Here is a 20,248-nt window from a genome sequence, read left to right on the forward strand (position 1 = left end):
GAGGGGCAGCGCTGAGCTCTGCTTTCTGTGGCAGTAACAGGGCCTGATGGAAGGGCACGGAGCTGTGTCAGGGGAGGGGCAGCTGGGGGTTAGGGACATGGCCCTGAGAGTCAGAGTTCAGGGAGTGTTTGGACATCGCTGTCAGATGTAGGGTTTGAATTTTGGGTGGTCCTGTGTGGTGCTGAGAGTTGGACTTGACCCTTACGGGTCCCTTCCAACCCAGGATACTCTGTGATTCTGTTATGTTCTCCCTATGGTTTCAAGGGCCCTGCTGACCCCCAGAAGCAGCTCAGGCCTGCAGTGCCAGCCACAAGCACCACCGCAGCTGCTGCACCTATTTGGTGTTTCTGTGCAGCGAAGCTCCGGCACTCAGCTCTGCTGCTTTGCTCCGTGTGAAGGCAGGCTGCGTGCATTTGTAACAGTAAAAATAGGTGCACTGCAGGCAGTCACTGGCCTATTTAAAGGCAGTTGTGGGAGTTAAGATGAATAAGTTTTCTTCGTAGTGCTTCACAGCATATTTCCTGCTTTACTTACTCACTTTGGCTTTTCAGTGTCCAGTGCTCCGTCAGGGCCTCGTGCCACATAGGGAACCGGTCTCCTTCCTCAGCTGAAGTGATTAGCAGTGCTGTCAGAGGCTGAAAGGACAAAATGGCCCTCTGAGCTTGCAGCTCACCCAGTGAGAAAAGATTTTAGTTTGCCTTCCATCTGCGAGTTACTTCATTTTTCCTTCTACTTGTGGTTTCTGTTAAGCCACACAAGGTGTTTTTTTGTGAATTTTGCATCTTCACATAAGAAGGGGAAGTAATTTCCCCTGCAGTTCTGTGGTGTTGTGAGCATTCATTAGTTGATGTTAGACAAGATTAAACACTAACTTTGAAAAATATCTTATGTATAGAATTTGGGAGAATTGATGTTAAGAAGAGACTGCTAATGAATGGCAGCAAGGACAGGGCTTGTGCTGTCATCTTCATGCTGGCTGTGAGCTTGCTTTTCTGGCTGGCAAGGGTGTTGGGACAGAAGGAGCCTAATGCGACTTCACATCCCATGTGATGTATGGAGCACTAGCACTCAGAAATATTGAACTCATAAATGTACTCATTTGCCCTGGAGTCACTGCGAGGGAGACTAAATGCTGGACACCGCAATGTCACCGTCATGCAGAGTGTCTTCTGTAATAACGGAGCTACAGCAGAAAGGCCATATTTTTCTTTCATTTTACCGCAAATCTGTAAGTGAGCTCTGGAAGGCTGCTATCACTGAATACTTGCTGGATTGTGCATTAAGTGGAAATCTTGCTTTTTTGAGGTTCTGAGCTTTTTTGGGGCACAGGTCTGAAGTGACCCTCATGTGAGCCGTCCTTTTTGCCTCCTGTCTCCACCACAGTATTGCACCCCAAAGTTCAACCAGTTCACCCTCCCAATGTGAAGGTGAAGTGAAGTTGGACACAAACATCCAAGGCAGGTGGCTGGACCCCATCTTGCAGCAGTATTTGGAAAGACAATTTCTTTAAGTAATTGCAGCTGCAGAGAAGGAAACGAAAGTGTTTCTTTAAATACTTTTCTTTCTCCCCTGCCCCCTTCATGGCTGCAAGTGTCTAAAGACTCACTTCACTGCTTTTCTCAGAGAAGGCTATTTCTGTTGCATCATAGATCAATTTAGGACTGTCCTATGTCGGTAAAGATAGGATGCTTCTGTGGTAGCTCTGAGTGAACTTGTAGATCTCAGACACTAAAAGTATGAGGGAGATTTCTTTGTCATTGCCAAGGAGTCTGAGGGACTGCTGGCTGAAATTAGGAATTATTGAGCAAAGATAAATTGTTTGAATAATAGTACAGATCGCAATGCAAGGGCTTTAACCATTTCTTAGAAGCATGCTTATACACAGAGCTGGACTTTAGGGAGCTTCCTTAACTTAATGGGCTGTTTAAGTCCAAAGAAACAGCACAACAGCATTAGAGCTGCAGCTGCATCCTGAACTCCTGTCACTGTTGTTCCCAAGCGCATCTGATAAGTGTGTCTTGCTTGTGTAGTTCTCCTCTGCACTCCGTGGAAAACATGAGTGAACTTTAAGTCATCTCGATGAGGGTGAACCAGGTGAGTGACATAGTTGCACTCAGGTACTGTGGACAATCAGCTCCCAGTGGTTCTTCAGAACTGGCTTTTCAATCTCATCTCTGGAGCAGTGCTCCAAATAGAGCCAGACTGGCTTTCAAGTCATATTCAGTCTAGATCTGCAATGCAAGTTTGCCTCCCATAGCCTGTATTCTGCAACTGGGACAGTTGTGCAGAGCTCTTCCTTGCCTCACAGGTGCCATCATGTCTCTGGAAGAGCCTTGCAAAGTTCAGGCTAGTAGAATAGTTTTTCTATACTGAGGAGCAGCCTCCTCTCACACCTTCCTGCTGGTGAGGCATTTGGTGAGTGATAGTCATTGGCACTGCAGAAAACCAGTTCATCTGCATGCTCAGTGCTTTATCTGGATGGCTGGATTTCTCTTCCCTTTGTGGGGGATGAAAGAAATGGTTGTTACCCCTTTGCCTGGTCTTTGCATTTAGGTCTTCTGAAATGGGGTACGCTGACCAGGGGAGCCTTCTCCTCCCCTCACCTCTCAGTCCTGTTCTCATGCCTGCAACTAGCTCCAAGGTGCAGGACTTTGCAAAGCACATACTAGCTCGTGTTGGTTCAGTCTGTGTTCAGTCACCCGCAAACCTGCAGGTCTATTCTGAACCATTATTCAGTCTTTCCAGTATGGGGTTTTGTATGGGGTTTCTTTTCTTTTTTCTTTTTTTTTTTTTTTCACCCTTGCTTCTGACATCATTTCCTGAACACTATATTCACTGAGCTCTGTAGCCAGATCGTCTTCTCAGCATATGATGCAAGGAGCTCTTTAAAATGGATTTCATCTCTCCTTTTATTCTGCAGTGTTTGCTGGTGATAACAACCGTTACTGCTGGTAAGTGGGATTTTTCTTTATGAGGCTGTGGTACGGATTTGCCTAGATGAGCTGACACCTTAATTTTAGTCTAAGATCTTTCAGGGTTCTACCAGATTTCTACAGATCAAGTAGTCTAACTACTAATGCATGTAAGGGGCAGCTAGACCAGAGTAAGTATTTATTATTAATCTTGTTATTACTTTAGTATTCTAGTGATAACTAACAATATAGTATTTTCTCAGTGCACTGTGTCTGCAAAAGCATTTCAATGGAGAACATAAGATCCTGGTGTGCGGAATGCTGTTTGAAGGGACTGGAGAGCAATGTGGTCCTGTTCCTGCCATTTACCCGTCTGGGATTTGAGTGCAGGAACTTAATCTTGTGCAGGGATACTATGAGACTTAGTCAAACTAACACTGTGACAGCTTTCCTTTGGGTAACAAAGGAAGCTGTGCAAACAGCAATTGTTTCTGATACCATCTGCACCAGACCCATGGCATTGATGCCCTGAGGATCTTTCTCTGTACAGACTCTCAGTGATCAGGGAGGATGACAGAGGATCGTGTAAAATCTAGGGACAAACCTGCTGTTGAGACGTCTGTAGCAATGTGGATGGTGTGTGCGTGACCCTAATGGTACCTGGAGAAAAAGCCAGCCTTTATAGAAAGCATAATGTCACCCTTTTTACCCCTCTGATTTTCAATTCCTAGTGTCCCCAGCCCATCACTAGTGGTGGGTCCCTCTTGTCTGGGCTTTCATCTTTCTGGGAGGCTTCTGAGGATGGATTGATGGATGTGCCAAGCTCACTGCCCACATTCTGTGTTCTCCTTCCAGACAGTACGATTGGTGTGTTCAGCGGCAGCTCAGCAAAGTTTCCTGTAGAAGTTGAAAGCTTTCGGAATGTCCAAAAAATGATCTGGAATAATAATAACTGTTCCACGACTATGAAAAATGATATTTTGTTGGCCAAGTGTCACTCTTCTTCTGAGAGAAGGCTGGAACTGGATAATGGCTCTCTAGTGCTGAGGAGTGTGGAGAAAGAGGATGAAGGAAAGTATCAGTTTTTTTTCAACGATACCGAAGTACTATATACACTAAAAGTATTTGGTAAGTGGCCCTGTTAGCAACAAGTAACTTGTGAACGTGTGATCCTGACTGGAAGCTGCTGATTTGAATTTCTTTCTAAAAGACCTCTTGAGCTTTTAGGAGTTAGAAGTACCTCTGGAGCAGCAGGCACAGCTTTGTTAAGTCTCAGGGAGCAGTAATGATGAATGTAAACTCAAGGTTGCTTTCACACCTATGCCGTCGGTCCGTTGAGCCTTCCTTCAAGGAGCCAGTAAGTTGAGCTACGGGCTGTTTCCTCTGATGTAAGTGACAGCAGCATGAGGGGCTTATAAAGCTGAGTCTACAGTACATAGCCATGCAGCTGAAATTTCAGTCCATTTCCAGAACAATATTCCTGATGGCTATCATGAATAGACTGCTTCATGTAGTCAAGAAATCGTAGTGAGAGTCCAAATGTCATTTTCTGGTTCTGTCATCCGAAATCCATGAAGAAAATTGTCTAATTCCAATGCAGTGTTAGAAAGCAGCATTCCTTTATTCCCCAAATACGCACTGGGCGACTTGACAAGTAAGCGCACCCTCTCAGAGTTCAAGTTCTACATTTCAACTGTTAAGACATACATATGCAGTACATTGGCACAAATATTCTTTTTCAAGGACTCATTAATATATGCCAGGGTCCCTTTGGGCATGCTCAGTGGTATCTCAAGGTGGTCAAGTGCCCACCTATTTCTCCCCCATTTTCCAGCATTCGCTTCATCACTGAGACCTTTTGGCTGCTTTTCCCCAGTTTGGAAAATTTCCATTGCTTTTTAGGCCATAGTGAGCAACTTTTGAAATGATATATGTGGAATCCGAGGAAGATCTCCTTACACTTATTGGGTGCAAAAGATAAAAGTTCTATTATGACTCCAGTGCTTCTTGTGAGGCAAAATCATTGAGGCAAAAGATAAAAATATTCTGTTATACCACCAGTACAAAATTATTGAGGTAAACAAGACTGTTCACCCACTGAATTTGAAATGGAAAGTTTTAGAACTATCACTTATTGATTCCTTTTGCTAAACTAATATATTGATTCTTAAACGAATGTACTACTCCCTATTGCTAAATAAACCTACCTATATCAGTTCTCAGGTAGCCACTGGTAGCTTGGAGATCAGCACTGTCTGTGTAAAGACCATCAGAGGGTACCTTACTTTGCCAGTCTTCCTGATATCTCTTTGGCCTCAGAATTTCTGCTTCCCTTCCTTTGCCTGGTCATCTGTCTGTGAAGTGAGAAGACGGAATGTCGTCACTTTGATACAGAATCCAGCTTGTTGCTTCATTTCATACAGAGAAGGCTTGAAAAGGTTCAGCCCCTTGCTGAATTGTGCTCTAGACAATCAGGACCATGGCATAAAAAATTGGGGGCTGAAACTATGCAAATACTGCCAAGCATCCTGGTTTTAACCTCTATTTCAGTGATTTTGCTTGGGGTACTTTTGTCTCCTCCTTGTGTTCTATAGCTGTGAAATTTTTTCCCTAACTTCTAAGGTATTTCTGGAGATAGTGAATTTAAGCTGAAGATGATATTATAGTTGAGGAAAAAGATCTCTGAACTCGCTTACAAGGATGTTTGCATAGATATTCACAGAAATCACAGAATGGCCCAGGTTGGAAGGGACGTCAAGGATCATGAATCTCCAACCCCTCTACCACATGCAGGGCCACCAACCTCCCCATTTAATACTAGACCAGGCTGCCCAGGGCCCCATCCAGTCTGGCCTTGAACACCTCCACGGATGGGGAATCCACAAACTCTCTGGGCTACTGTCATAAACCACACAACCTACCTGTATGTATTTGCAGTGTGACAGATGTAGGAAGTAGGCTGGTTCCTAGCAGTAGACTAAAGAGAAATTCAGTGGTACATTCTTTCAGTTTAAATTGTCCTGGTCTGGGTTGTTCTATCTAAGTGCAAGTGTCCAGTGTTTGTACCTACCTTGGGCATGGTTTGTACTAATTCCTCTTTAAAACTGAAGCAGATTCAGTAACAGCAAAAGTACAGATCTCTGGCCAGTGAGAAGACTGACTCTCCTCTGAAGCTATAATGGGTATAATCAATTACCCATTGATTATAGAGGAAGCCTTTGGCCAGCAGAAGCTTAGTATGTCCTCAGATCATGGTCTTCTGTTGCTATCTTTTTCACTTTCAACAAGGAAAATAAAGAGATGCCATATTTTTAAAGTGTCCCCAAAATGTTGACCAAGTGTCACCAGTATGGTTGGGTGGGTGCTGTCAAGGGCAGGGATCTGGCAATTGAAGAATCTGGTTACTTAGTGATATGCTCCCTGGCTAACAGTGAATGTGATGGGAGCCCTCCTGGTAGCAGGGAGCTCTCAGTCACTGCTGAGTCTGCTCATCATCTCTCTTCCCTCTGCATTGCCCTGTGCTGTGTGACTAGAGCCAATCATTGATGCCCGGTGCTTCCCCAATGGAACTGCAGACTTGACTTGCGACATGGACAGCAATGAGAGCATGACATTTGAGTGGCTGCTGAACAATTCTCGGCTGAATGCCCATGAGGCTTGTATTAAGGATGGTGGGAAGAAGGTTCGCCTGGAGAAATCTGTGCCTGGGGAATTTGTATGTAAGGTTAAACACGATCATGGCTCCCTGAGGACCAGGCCCATTGTGCTCTCCTGCAGCTATGGTGAGTAATGGCAGTGCCAGAAAATGTCTCTTTTGGTCTCTTGCAATGGGAATCAAAGGTGTTGTTGCTGTTGGTATGAAAACGAAGTCTCCTGTCCTTGGGCAGTTGCCTTCCAGCCTTACCACATCCTCCCGAAGAAAGCATCCCCTTGACTTCCTTCTCCTACTCTGTCTCAGACAGAAGCTACAGTTACAGACAGGAAGAAAGCTAGTTCAGCAGGTCCTTTGACCCAAATCTGCTGCAAGGAAGGGTCTCTGTATCTCTGTTTTTCTGCTTACAATTACAGGGCTCTTACATTCTTGGCCATGTCAGTTTTAAAACATGAGCTGCTTCCTGCTCTGACATTCACCCATAACCCTGACTGCCTTCCAGATTCTCCAGCATCCCTTGAAAAAAACGTCTGCTAATTTGGCTATGTTGCTGTTGAGTTGTTTTGCCTCATCTTTTTTCTGCTTGTCTTGAACAGCTACACAAAGATTTATCAGACTGTACAAATACCTCCATCAGCCCCTTGTTATCAGAGGTGCAGTGATGGTGTAAGTCACTTACTTAAAAATAAAATCAAAAAAGTAAATATATTTTTTTTCCTCTCTGTATCTACTACTTGGGCATGTTTCTCTGTGAGGATACTGTGACTTCACCCACCTGCAAACTCCTCATAAATGCCCAGTGATCAGATTGAACGAGACTATAGTTAAATGAGACAATAAGTCTAGATCCTAGGACTACTAGAACAATGCAAAACACTGGTCAGTGTAAACTGACTTTTAATAAAAACAAAACCAACCTGATTAGATATCACTGATGGAGATGCAAGTGAACGGCTTTTGCAGTGAAGGTGGTCATAATGTTTTTGACTAATTTAGCCATAAGTAATTTAACCGAGCTTGGTTGGTAAGAAATTGTACCGTGCAGCAGTACCTAGTGTTTTAGAAAACCATCTGAACAGCTGTATCTCTGCAGCAGAGTTGAAAAGTAGAGGTTGAAAAGTACTGCCTTTTCTTCTATAGCTGGCTTAGAGTTGGTATAAAAGCAAAAATACTGACTTGAGCCCTGCATCATGTGTTCTGGCGCTCTGCAGAACTGCCGTGGGCTTTTCATGCCTGATCACGTTGGTGGCACGGGCCTGCCTGTACAAATATGGCATTAGCGATTGTGCAGCAGCCATCCTAACTTTGTCCAGCTGAAATGACCTAAGGTTGTTCAGCACAGACAAATACAAGTTAACTAAGACACTGAGGAAAGAGAAGGCAAACAGCCACGAGCTCCGAATTGAGCCTTGTGATGAACCACCCGAGTGCTGACACCTACTGTTGTTTGTTCTGGGTGGCTGCCCAGTCCCCCGGGTCGGATATCGCTTCCTCTTTTCCTCTTCAAAAGCCCATGGGGGAATTTGGTGATAGCTCTGTTGGGACAAACATGTGTTGGGAAGGGTATGAGAGGAAGAAAGTAGCAGCAATTCTACTTCCCCCCCCCCCCCACCAAATGCAGCCATATTGATAAGAAGTGATCTAGAGCTATTCTATTTACTAGAAAAATGAAGATAAATGAGTTCAATTTTGAGAGCTGCTCTGGAAGTAATGCCTCCTATTTTACTATGTCGGACTCTAACATTAGAAGCAGACGGTGCTATAGCAGTAGAGGTTGAACCTTCCCACCAGTACCCCATTACATGTTGTTGCCCTGTGACAGATGGCAAAGTTGTGTCACTGAATTCTTCCATGTGGAAAAAGGGGCACTTCTTGATCTTCAGCACTTGGTGAATGTTTCTGGAAACCAAACAGTGGATGCGAGCACAGTGAGGCAGGGGATGGTGCTTTTCAGCAGTGGCAACAGCAACAGTAGGTCACCTCTGCTGGTGCAGATATTTATGAGTGTGGTATGCAGGCTCTTGTTCACTGTTGGTGAAAATGCACAGCTAATGGTGTTGATTATATTGAAAAACAGTGTTTTGTAGCTCTATCAAATAATGGTATTATGCTCTTTGTTTTAGTTTCTATGGAAATAAATAGGAGGCATTATTTTCAGAGCAACCTGCATAAATGAATTAAGGACTAACTCATTTTGTGGATTATTATTTGCTCCAGGCAAAAGGCTAAACATAGTTTACTCACTTTAGATACAGGATCTATGTAAAAGCACTCATTTGGACAACCTGTTGGCTGATGAAATTCCTTCTGAGTTCTTGTTAGTAAAAAACGATTTGGCAGAAATACTATACATTTCCCAGGAGCAGAAGGGCTGTGATCATAGATGATCTAAAACAAATGGATCAGAAGTTATCAAATCAACATACAGAGAGTGATTTTATTATTCATGTTTTATTACTATTTCTGATAGTATTTCTGATTTTTAACATAACACTTTGTCTCAGAAAGACCTTTTGAGCAAATGGCATATCTGGAGGAAAAAATATTCAGGATTATTTTCAACATATAGCTCTGCTTTCTGACACTATTCTTTCGTGTTTTCATCAAAATGGAAATAAAATGATCAGGGCAATTATTTCACATAGACTTTTAAAAAATGTGATAACTGTTCCTGAAGAGATTGGAATGAACAGTCCAAAGCCAACTACTTTCAGACTGTGTGATTTCATGCACAAATGCTTACAATTGCTTTTACCATTCTGCTGAATAACGTGGATGTAGTGCATCCTGGAACATCTGCAGCACTTCCTGGTCTCCAGGATGCTGGTGATCCACGTGTCGGGGGTCTCACATGCAAATCCCAAGAGCAGCATAGACTTTCTCTTTTAACATGAGACTCTCTTTTAACATGAGATGCTAGCTAAGGCCCAACTCCTCTTCTGGGCTGCCCGTTTTCATAGAACTTCTTAAAATATAGTACCTCTCAAACCTCCACCTTCTCTGTTAAATCTGATTGAAGCTTGTGGATGATCTGTTATTGTTCGGACTAGGCAGAAATAGACCTTGTGGTTGGTTGCACAAGCTTCTTAGTGGAAAAAAACTCCATACCGTAATTAAATGATGTGACATGTATGATGTTGTGCCACAATTCAGAATTTCTCTCGCATCCCTGATCCGAATGAAAGCAACAGTGAAGCCCAAATGCCCTCATCTGGCTGTAGAGATTCACCACTGGGGATAAAGAGGCTTGCCTACCCTGGTAATTATAATGCTGTCCTCTTGCAGGAGACCTTCTGCAGTACCCGTGGTTCATCTACATCTTGGCAGGATGTGCAGGGGCTGCGGCCATCCTGGTGGCTGTTGTGTCCTCACTCATCTGTTGCTGCATGAGGAGGAAGCACAAGTTCCTCCCCGTTCCCTCAGGTGAGTGGGGATCCCTAATTGCCTGAAGGGTCTTCCAGAGGACTGTGTGTGCAGGTTGGGACTGAAACTGCCACAATATGAAATGGCCTCACCTTGGTGGGTGCTGCTCTTCCATCCAGTTCTCCCTGGCCCAGTGGAGCAGAAACCTACTCACTGATAGGCAACTCTTATGCCCAGCATGGTCCTAGAGAAAGCCTTGCTTTTCACTGTTTCAACTCACGTGTGCTGTCCAGAAACAAGCACAGCAAAACCTTTTCTATGGGCAAGAAACCTGAACCTTGCTTGGGTCTGATGTGTAGGGACCTGAAGGCTTCTGCTGGCAGTATTTTACCAGCACCTGCCCTCAAGTGCTCTCTGCCCAAGCCCAGTGAGGCCACCCCAAGCTTTGATCCCGCCAGCACGACCATGCTTGTCTCTGGCAGGGTGGCAGTGAGCCTCCATCCTTGGCATCTGTTTGCTCTGGGAGTGGAGCCAGGGCTTTGTGAGGAGGAGGCACGAGTGTGCTGGTGGCCTGGCCTCTTGCTGGGATGGTGCTGGACCTCTTTCCTTCAAGCCTCTGGTTTTGGCTTACAGAGGAAGAAAAGGATGATGGAATAACAATGTCGGTGGTGTCCAGTGAAGGTGTGAAGAGCCCCCCCAATGGAGACCATGTGGAGGCTCAAGCTGCCCAGATTGACTGTCCTCCAATGCCAGGTGGGCCCAGTGATTTGTTTTACGTCAGATAGCCTGTTGGAGAGAGTGAAGGACAAAATGGGTGCGTGTGGCTGCTGGGGAGGAGCTGTCTGAAGGGGAGGCCCAGGTGCCACATTCTGTCTGCACTATAGATGGTGCAGCAGGGCACCTGTTGGTACAGCACCCATGCTCTGCTCCTACACAGGAGTAGCTCCTCCTTCACCCAGCAGTGAGATGAAGCAGCAGCCATCTCATCAGCATCCCACAGAGGGTACAGGTTGCAGACTCTGTGCCAGTGTCTGCAGAGCTCAAATACGTCTCTGAAAAACCAGCAGCCCACTCCAACATAGCAGCTTTCCTGCAGTTTTTATCACCCCTCTCTGTTCTCAACAGTTGCTTTTTTATAAGAATCAGCATTGTTTTAATAGGCCTTGATCTTGGGACATGATCTACCAATAGGGACATGGTGATGTGGCTGTCCTTGGAGGTGTTCAGGAACCATGTAGATATGGCACTGAGGGTTAGTGGGCATGACTGTGGGTTGGACTGAGTGATATAGTGATCTTTTCCAGTCTTAATGATTCTGTGCTGTAAACAGAGCTAAAGTCCTTCAGTCAGAGGCTTATCACAGAATCACAGAATCACAGAATTGTAGGGGTTGGAAGGGACCTCTAGAGATCATCGAGACCAACCCCCCTGCCAAAGCAGGTTCCCTACACCAGGTCGCACAGGTAGGCATCCAGGCGAGACTTGAATATCTCCAGAGAAGGAGACTCCACAACCTCCCTGGGCAGCCTGTTCCAGTGCTCCGTCACCCTCACCGTGAAGAAGTTCTTACGCACATTCGTGCGAAACTTCCTATGCTGCAGCTTATGTCCGTTTCCCCTCGTCCTGTCTCCACGTACCACTGAAAAGAGACTGGCCTCACCGCTATGGCCGCCACACCTCAGATATTTATAAACCTGGATCAGGTCCCCTCTCAGTCTTCTTTTCTCAAGGCTAAACAGACCCAGTTCACTCAGCCTTTCTTCATAGGGGAGATGCTCCAGGCCCTTCACCATCTTTGTGGCCCTCCGCTGGACTCTTTCCAAGAGATCCCTGTCTTTTTTGTACTGGGGAGCCCAGAACTGGACACAGTACTCCAGATGAGGCCTTACCAGGGCAGAGTAGAGGGGGAGGATCACTTCCCTTGACCTGCTGGACACGCTCTTCTTAATGCACCCCAGAATGCCATTGGCCTTTTTGGCCACAAGGGCACACTGCTGGCTCATGGCCAACCAGTCGTCCACCAGGACGCCCAGGTCCCTTGAACTGAGATTAAAGTGCAGTACAACAGCATTTTAGACCCTTGGGGAAAAAAAAAAAACAAAAAAGGAAAGAAAAAAAAAAAGAATGAAACCCTAGAGCGTTAGCACAGCATGTTTAAGAGAACATACTGATAAAACTCTTTCAGAAATTTCCAGTGAGGATTTGAATCAACACTCTGCTTTCTGCACTGGGATTCCTTCAAATTTGTGTTACAAATATGAATGCTGGCAACACCTTCTGCAGTAATGCATCAGCTGCTGAAGTACGGCCAGAAGAGATATCACAAATCGGAGCAGCATTGCATAGGTCATAACATGGCCTGAGCTCTGCTACTGTTGTTCTTCACTGCACTGCACATAGCATCTCACCTGCTCAGCTGTACTTTCTGTCCTTAGATGATTTTTTGCCCTGCCTTCAATTTATTAAAAACGTTCATTAAAAAAGTGTCTTCCTTAAATGACTACTAACAAAGCATTTGTTCAATGTTGGGCAAGAAAAAAAATGATGCAAGTGATTCAGATAATTGCTTAATATTAATATCTTAAATAAGTAGAATTTATTTTGTCTAAAAAAATCCCCAGTCTTAGCATCCCATATTTAATTTCTCTACAAATTAGAAACAACAGAATTGCATGTGAAAAGTATTAAGGTGGGAATATATGAAGTATGTGTACTTTTAGGCAGCTTTTATGATTCAAATGTAACTGAATAGATTTGGTTTTGGTATTTTGGGCTGTTGGGCTCAAAGAGCTTTCAGCACCACCATATCTTACAGAGAAACCATGATGAACAGCTCAATAAAGAGTGGTTACGAAGCATATTGAAATTAGGCTTGTAGAAGCCTGGGGAGCAGCAATGGGGGTTGAGGAAAAACCTTTTCTGCAGGGATGATTGTAGTGCATGCATGTATGAGCCACTTCTCCCTTCTTTTCCAGACGCTGCCCGGACTGATTCAGGCACTGAGCCCCAGCCCATGGTGGAAGAAAATTTCCCAGTGGCAGTAGAACCTGGGGAAATGCCAGACCCTGAGATGATAGCTGATGTGGAAAGCCAAGAAAATGCTTCGAACTGTTTCCCTGACCCAATTGATAACTGATCTGATACGCTCACTGTTCCATCCTGTCCTAAGTCCCGTGACACCCATCCTTTGCATCCCATAGTCTTGCTGTAAGAATTGGTCTGAAAAATTTTAGCAGAGAGAAGACATGATGTGTCAGGCCTGCTAAGCTCATTTACAGAAAAAAAAAAAGAAAAAGAAAAAAAAGTACATGTGTGGCTTCAGGACTTGGGCTGGCAGGTTCAGTAGAAAAATTGGGCAGCTCTCTGATGCTTAGCTTGTTAGCAGACACACAGTTACTCTGTGGAGCCCTAAGGACACCTGGCATCAAATGAGTGATGCCTCTTGCTTTCTGCTCGCTCCATGCCTCCCGTCTTTGCCAGCCAGATGCCCCTGCAAGGGACAGGTAGGACAGGTAGATGTGGCAGCATGCCAACCCCAGGAGGAAACAAGGAACCACCGGAGATCTCCTGAGAAAGTCTCTTATCAGGAGACACTAACACAGGATGCCCAGAGAAGTTGTGGATGCCCCATCCCCAGAGGCCTTCAAGGCTGGGCTGGATGGGGCCCTATGCAACCTGAGCTGGTGTGGGCAACCTTAACCCCTCAACTTTAAGGGGCTTTAAGGTCCCTAACCCAAGCCATTTTGTGATTCTACAATTTTAAAGCATTTTTTCATGGGCCCTGCAAGAAGCCTGACTAAGCCTTCAGCAGAGTGTCTGCTACGCTAGGTGTTAATCTGAACTGCTGCTCCAGACCCCACCGGTATCTTCAACCAGAGAATAACTGCTCAGGGTGCCAGAGCTCCAAAAGCTCTGTTGCCACCTGTCTTGCCTTCAGCAGGAGAACGCCCGGGGCTTGGATGCATTCATTTTGGCAGCAACACTGATTATAACGCCGAGATCGTTCATCAGCGCGAGCTTTAGTGCCTTTAGTGTAATGGTTTAGCTACTCACCGCGAGCTGACTGAGCCGGCCATCTGCCCGTGCGTGCAGGCGCTGTGCGCACAGACAGCCGCAATCCGCAGTCTCTCCGGCAGCCCTTGCCGCAGTGTGCATCTCGGTGCCGGGCGGGGGAGCCGGCGAGTAGCTGCTTGCCTCCCGGGTCCCTCCGTGCCCGCACACGGCAAGGCTGTGCGCTCGTGCTGCCCGGCGCTTGGCTGTGCCGCGCGTTGTTCGCTTGTTCTGCGACCGCTTCAAAGACTTCTGCATCTCGTTTGCCGTGCTGGCAGTGATTCAGCCCAGCTCTGCTTTTTAAGGGTGCTGTAGGAATCCGATTTTCCGTGGCAAGGGGGAGGTGATGATTTCTCTTATGGTGCTGCGCTGTCTCCTTTTAGTGCCGACGTTCCCCAAAGGCCATGAGCTGAGTGAGAGCTGTGTGACTCTGGCCGTCTCCACGATGACACCTGCTGCTGGTTTCCTTTGCAGCCCTGCTCGAAGGGCCGTCTAACAGCAGCAGCTCAAAGTTGTGTGCTGCGGTGAGGTCGGGAGAAAAGTGCAGAGACTTCCTGTAACTCTGTGTGCTCGTGCCCAGCTATTGTTCTTTGTTCTTTTATGGCTGGTTTTGTTGGTTTTGGTGTTCAGTCTTTTTTTTTTTTTTTTTCCGTTTTCCCTGCAATGATTTTGGTTTTCATTCCTAATAAAAAGATGTGTTTTCTAACTTGTTTTGGAAATGTGTAATAATTGTTTCTTTACAATTTTCATGGAAAACACAGGCTGAAGTCCAAACTTCTATGTAGCCAAACTGAGAAAGAGACTGCAACTTACTGTTGGCTACAGCTGGGTTGGGTGGTCCGGGGAACAGAGATCACAAAGGTGCTGGCTTGAGTTGGACCAGGAGAGGCTGTAGGACAGTGCTCTTGCAACCCAGAAGGTCAATGGTATCATGGGGAGCATCAGAAGAAGGGTGGCCAGCAGGGAGAGGAAGGGGATTGTGCCTCTGCTCTGCCCTCATGAGACCCCATATGGAGTTCTGTGTCCACGTGTGGGGCACCCAGCACAAGAAGGATGTGGAGCTGTTGGATTGGGTCCAGAGGAGGGCCGTAAAGATGATCAGAGAGCTGGAGCATCTCTGCAGTGAAGACAGACTGAGGGAGTTGGGCTTGTCCAGCTTGGAGAAGAGAAGTCTCCAGGGAGACCTCATTGTGGCCTTCCACTACATGGGGGGAGATTATAAACAGGAGGAAGACTGACTTTTTGACTGATAGGACAAGGGAGAATGGCTGCTTACCATGCTATTATCAACTGCAAACAATAAAGGAAACATACCTGCCTCTAGAGGTTGCAAATATAGATGGCCAATGAGAGCTTACTTTAAATAGGCTAAATTTTCTGGTTAGCATATAACACGATGATAGATACATAAAAATAACAGGACTACATTTATAAAGTGTGTATTTTATAGTTAATGCTGGAAGTCGGTTGAAAAAGCAAAACATCAAACCTGAATTCTATGCAATTTAAAAAAAAAATCACTTGAACTCATTACAGCTACTCTTGGTTTTAGTGTTGTCTAAAACTATAGGAAATAGTTATATTACACATGAAGAATTAGGAGGCAATTTTCAGCAAATCTTTTAGAATTGCAAATACAGGATATTGGAAAGAATTATCATCTGCTCCCACATCATGTGCAAATGGAATAAAGAAATAGTTCAGTTATCTGTGCTCCTTTGCATTGCTGTCTCAGCTGTCATCTTACGCGTTTCTCTTTGAGGGCAAAATGGGTTTTCATAAAAATAAAGAGTGTCAAGGATTTTTTAATGCTAGAAGTTGTATAAGAAGATATTCTCAAAGAAACAAAAAAATGGAAGAAGAAGATGTTAAGACCAAGTTTTGGTCTGTTGGAAAAGAATGCCAGCAGTGACTTTACACATAAGTCTCGAAGCAATGAGCGATACCAATATGCATTCTCGTGAAAGCTTTTTTTGTTGCTGTGTTTGGCCTCAGATTTCTCCTCTGAAAGAAGAGCTGAACCTGTACTAATGGGACGTGGAATAGCAGGATGGGGTTCAGCACTGTGGGCAAGGGGGGGAATCAGCTGTCAGCAGTCAGTCTGGATTCACATATTGAGGGTTTGGGGTTCTTTAATTCAGATGGTTTAGTTTCTGATAAAGGGTTCTGCTTGCTTACCTTTTGTTGGAAATACAAAGCTTCATTATTTGACAAATACAAACAAGGATTTATACCTTTCTCTGGAGAACCAGCTATAGGTAGAGGGAATCTTCTTTGCTGGAGGCAAGATCAGTAGGATTCAATGCTGCTTGCTAGATAGTTAATATTACCAAAAAAAAAAAAAAAACAACCACCACCACCCTCAAAGAGAGGAAGTTATCTATTAGTGATTATACTGAATTACTGATGCTGCAGATCTTAAGGGAACTTCCATGATACTGTAAATAACAGTAACTACTGCAGCTGTAGTTCCAACCCAGGGCGTCTTACCTGTGTGGATGCAAAACATTCATAGTAACTTTCCATTGAAGCTGCACTGTAAAGTTCTGGTTCTGCAAAGAGGTTTCTAAGGCTTAACGTGTTTTTAGTGAGTAGCTGAAAATTGTGTGTGTAAGGGACAGGACAGGAATACAATCATCAAAAGCTCACTCTTCTGTAATGAAAGCAAAAAGGGATGGCTGAAAAAAATGATGATGTTATCCAGAACCACGCCACTGGTGTGGCAATTGGTGCTCTGGAGTGGAGGTGCTCTTACATGGTGCTCTGTAGGCAGGCAGTGGGAGCACCTGGTTTGATTCCCTGTTGTTCTTTGTACTTTCTGGCTGACCTGAGAACATCGTGTCATCATCCCCTGCCTCTACTTCCCCATCTGTGATAGAGGAGCTCCTGATACTTGCCTGTGATGTTGCTAGAGGTAGGAGACATATAAGGTGCTGTGCGTGGTCTGCTTGGGCTGTGGAGCATGTGGTGGTTTGGCTGCCTGGAATGTGAGGGAAGCTTCTTGCTGAGGTGGTCAGGTGAACAACTCTTGTCTCTTAACCATGCTAATATGCAAGGTGCTTGTTTCCTTTTGACTCACACAAGTGAAAGAGGGGGCTGGCCCTGATGTATTGCATTGATAAAAAGGCTGTGAAAAGCCTCAGCTTGCCTCCGGTTCCCCAGCATTAAACCAAGAACTTCCTCTGCCTGCCTCAGTAAGATCATAAAACCCAGAAATTCTCAGAAATGCAGTGACACAGCACCTTAGCCTTTATCCTTGCCTGCTGACAACAGGGACAGTGGGGCTATAAGCCATCAGAAACACAGCCAGCTTGGTGCCCGTGCTTTCCCATGTTGTGGTAAAGGCCATGCTGCCGCTCAAGTAATTTTGTGCTGCATCTGCTTGGTGCTTGGAGCATGATGGAGCAAGGTAACCTACCCTGCCACTTGTGCACCACAAGGAGTTGCCCCCCTTCTCCTTCCTCCCCCAAGAGCAGTTGTGTAAGGGAGCTCACTTAGAGAGGCCCATCTGACAGGTCACTCAGATGTTTCTGAGGTTTCCTTCTTAATTCCCTGGTGGCAAAGGCTGGGTCTCCTTGTGTATAAGTACAGGGCTGTATAAGGGCTTTTGCTTGCCATCATCACTCCATCATTTAAGAAACAGTCACATTTGACAGCAATTTTGGGACCTGTGTTACCAGTTCAGAAGGTACTTATCCAAGGTGTGCTGGGAAGATGATCATCTCATGCCTGCATACATGCCTCCCAGTCACTGCAGTGATAGAACAAATCCCTATAATGACTGCAGCTTAACAACTTGTGCTGATGACTTGTGTTCAAAGTTCAGACCTTTGTGTATGGACCTGTGTGAAGGCTGTTCAGAGCCCATCTTAGAAATAAATGCCTTTGGTGTTGAATTACATTACCCAGTTGTTAGTGCTCAGTCTCCTGGCTCACCTCTCATCCTCCCAGCTACCTGTTCTGAACTGTCTCTCACTCTCTCCAGAGTTATAATAGCAGTATAAAATAAAACATTGTACAAAGCATCAAATGCATATTTATGCATTTGTTAAGCTGATGGCTTCTTGAGTGTCACATCTTGTCTGAAACATTACTTACTTAGATGATCATAAGATGTCTTTCCTGAGTGTATTTCTAAGAACAGCTTCTCTTCTGTCCCCCTTGGCGTACATTACCATGTCTATATCATAGTAAAGCTGCTAGCAACTGTAGCATCATTTTCACGTTGAACTCAAAGCCTGTCAGCAGTGAAATGTCATCTCTGTAACTGTCACAAAGCAAGATCAGCAAAGCGAGGCAATGGATGCATCCATGCAGCTGGACAAATGAATGCTTAGCTGTACCTTGTTAGTCACGTCTCTGGTGATTACGGAACGTATTGTAGTTAAGATATGGTGATCCTCCTCCTCTACTCTGCTCTGGGAAGGCCACATCTGGGCTACAGTGTCCAGTTCTGAGCTTCCCACTTCTAGACAAGGAACTGCTGGAGAGAGACCAGCAGAGGGCCACAAAGATGACTGGAGGCCTGGAGCACCTCCTGTACGAGGGCAGGCTGAGAGACCTGGGACTGTTCTGCTTGGAGGAGAGAAGGCTTATCGCTGTTTGTAAACATCTAAATTGCAGGAGTCATTGGATAGGGCCAAGCTCTTTTCAGTGGTGCCCAGTGACAGGAAAAGGGGCAACTGAAGCATTTGCCTTCCATGCAAACACGAGGAAGAACTTTTCTGTGAGAGTGACAGAGCCCTGGAGCAGGCTGCCCAGAGAGGTGGTGCAGTCTCCTCCTCTGGAGATATTCAAGACCAACCTGGATGCTTTCCTGTGCAACCTGCTGTAGGGAACTGCTTCAGCAGGGGGTTGGACTGGATGATCTCCAGAGGACTTTCAACACCTACAGTTCTGTGATCCCATGATTCTTGGCAAAGGTCATTATTGTGAACTGCAGGTTATCAGACTGCTCTTTCTAAGGCAGTTATGTCTCTTCAGACCAGACTTAAACTGGGTCTGTTTTCTGAGGTTTAGCTGTCGACACATTTTTAAAGGTAGAAAGGAAGAAAATGAATCTGTGAAAGAGAGAACCTGAGACTGATCATGTGGTGCTATGGAAATAGCAAGGGAGCCATTTTTCTTTAGAAAATCAGCCAAAGGCTGATTTCTGTGCAAATCTGTCTTAGAAAACTTACATTTACCTTATTTCAGAGAAAGATAAAAACAAGTTTTGTCTGGCAGCTGTTTCAGCACTGACAGGATATGATGCTGTTTTTGGAATATTTCCACTGCACATGGGCAAAGCAGCGCTCTCAGTTTGCTAGTCACAGACTCAAAGCCTTGGGCTCCAAGCCACCAAGTCAGTGTCCCCACCAAACTTTTGGCCACAACTTTATTTTTATTTTAGTCAAGACCACTCTTCTTACAAACTCTGTGTAAGTAAAGGCCCGTCTTTGTGAAAAATGCGTAGGAGTAAATTTGCAGTCCTGTCCTCTTTCATGGTGAGGTTCTCTAATGCAGGTGAGACCGTGCTGTTTGACTCTACTTTGAGAGAAGCGTCACAAGTACCACCTGAATTCCTATTACCTCAACTTCAGCTTCCTACCAGACGAGATGATATAAATTAGCACATGGACTAAAAATTCACACTGCCTTGCTGGATGTAGTCTTTTCTGAGAATAGCATGCTAAGTGTACTTGTACTCTTTTTTTTTTTCTAGTAGATCAAGTGTCATTGTGCTTTTTCTTATTTTCATGCCTCAGGCTTGATCGTTTATTAGCTTATCACTAGGTTGAAGAATTAGAGGTGGGAACAGCAATGCATTGTCTCTTGAGATGTTGCCTTCAGATGTATGGGAGTCTCTCACCTTTCTATGGAAATATGAGTATGATGCTTACATTCCCTGAGTGGAAACTCAGAGGAAACTGGTTAGAGTGCTACAAAGAACAGCGGAGTAAAAAAGCAAGCAAGCAACAAAAGCACTTTGTGGCTTTTGCAGTGGAAACAATACCGCAAAGACAGCAGTGGCTGCAAAGAAACAGCCCATTATATGGGGCTGCATTTGGCCCTCACATCTACTGGAGATTTTTATCAATATGATGACCAAGAATCCATCACCACGAGCAGGATTACGGGCCTAGCTGAAGATGAGACTAGCACTGCAGCACTGGGAAGCATTTCCTTTTCTGGCCATGCCTTGCTTTTCTATCTGGCTCTTGTTTATCCCATCAGCATTATCTCCTGTGTAATGAGTGGGACAGAAGCTGCAAGTGGAAGAACTTGCATA

General features: G+C 45.1%; 1 protein-coding gene and 1 long non-coding RNA gene across 2 annotated transcripts; one reads left to right on the top strand and one right to left on the bottom strand.

Annotated features, from left to right (window-relative positions):
* Positions 1-2,826: 2,826 nt before the first annotated feature.
* LOC100543444 (uncharacterized) lies at positions 2,827-13,985 on the top strand. Its single transcript, XM_010721684.4, has 6 exons — positions 2,827-2,951; positions 3,768-4,040; positions 6,446-6,694; positions 9,850-9,987; positions 10,561-10,680; positions 12,903-13,985. Exons 1-6 carry the CDS (start codon positions 2,891-2,893, stop codon positions 13,061-13,063), a joined length of 1,002 nt encoding a protein of 333 aa, XP_010719986.2. The 5' UTR covers positions 2,827-2,890; the 3' UTR covers positions 13,064-13,985.
* LOC104913832 (uncharacterized) lies at positions 6,642-14,112 on the bottom strand. The gene is made up of 3 exons (XR_014887492.1): positions 13,981-14,112; positions 8,809-8,952; positions 6,642-8,099 (listed from the first exon to the last, which is right to left on the bottom strand). It is a non-coding gene; the product is annotated as an uncharacterized LOC104913832 (long non-coding RNA).
* Between the last annotated feature and the right edge of the window lie 6,136 nt (positions 14,113-20,248).

The sequence above is a fragment of the Meleagris gallopavo genome, chromosome 1 (assembly GCF_905368555.1).
Source record: "Meleagris gallopavo chromosome 1, MGAL_WU_HG_1.1, whole genome shotgun sequence".
NCBI classification, from domain to species: Eukaryota; Metazoa; Chordata; class Aves; order Galliformes; family Phasianidae; genus Meleagris; species Meleagris gallopavo.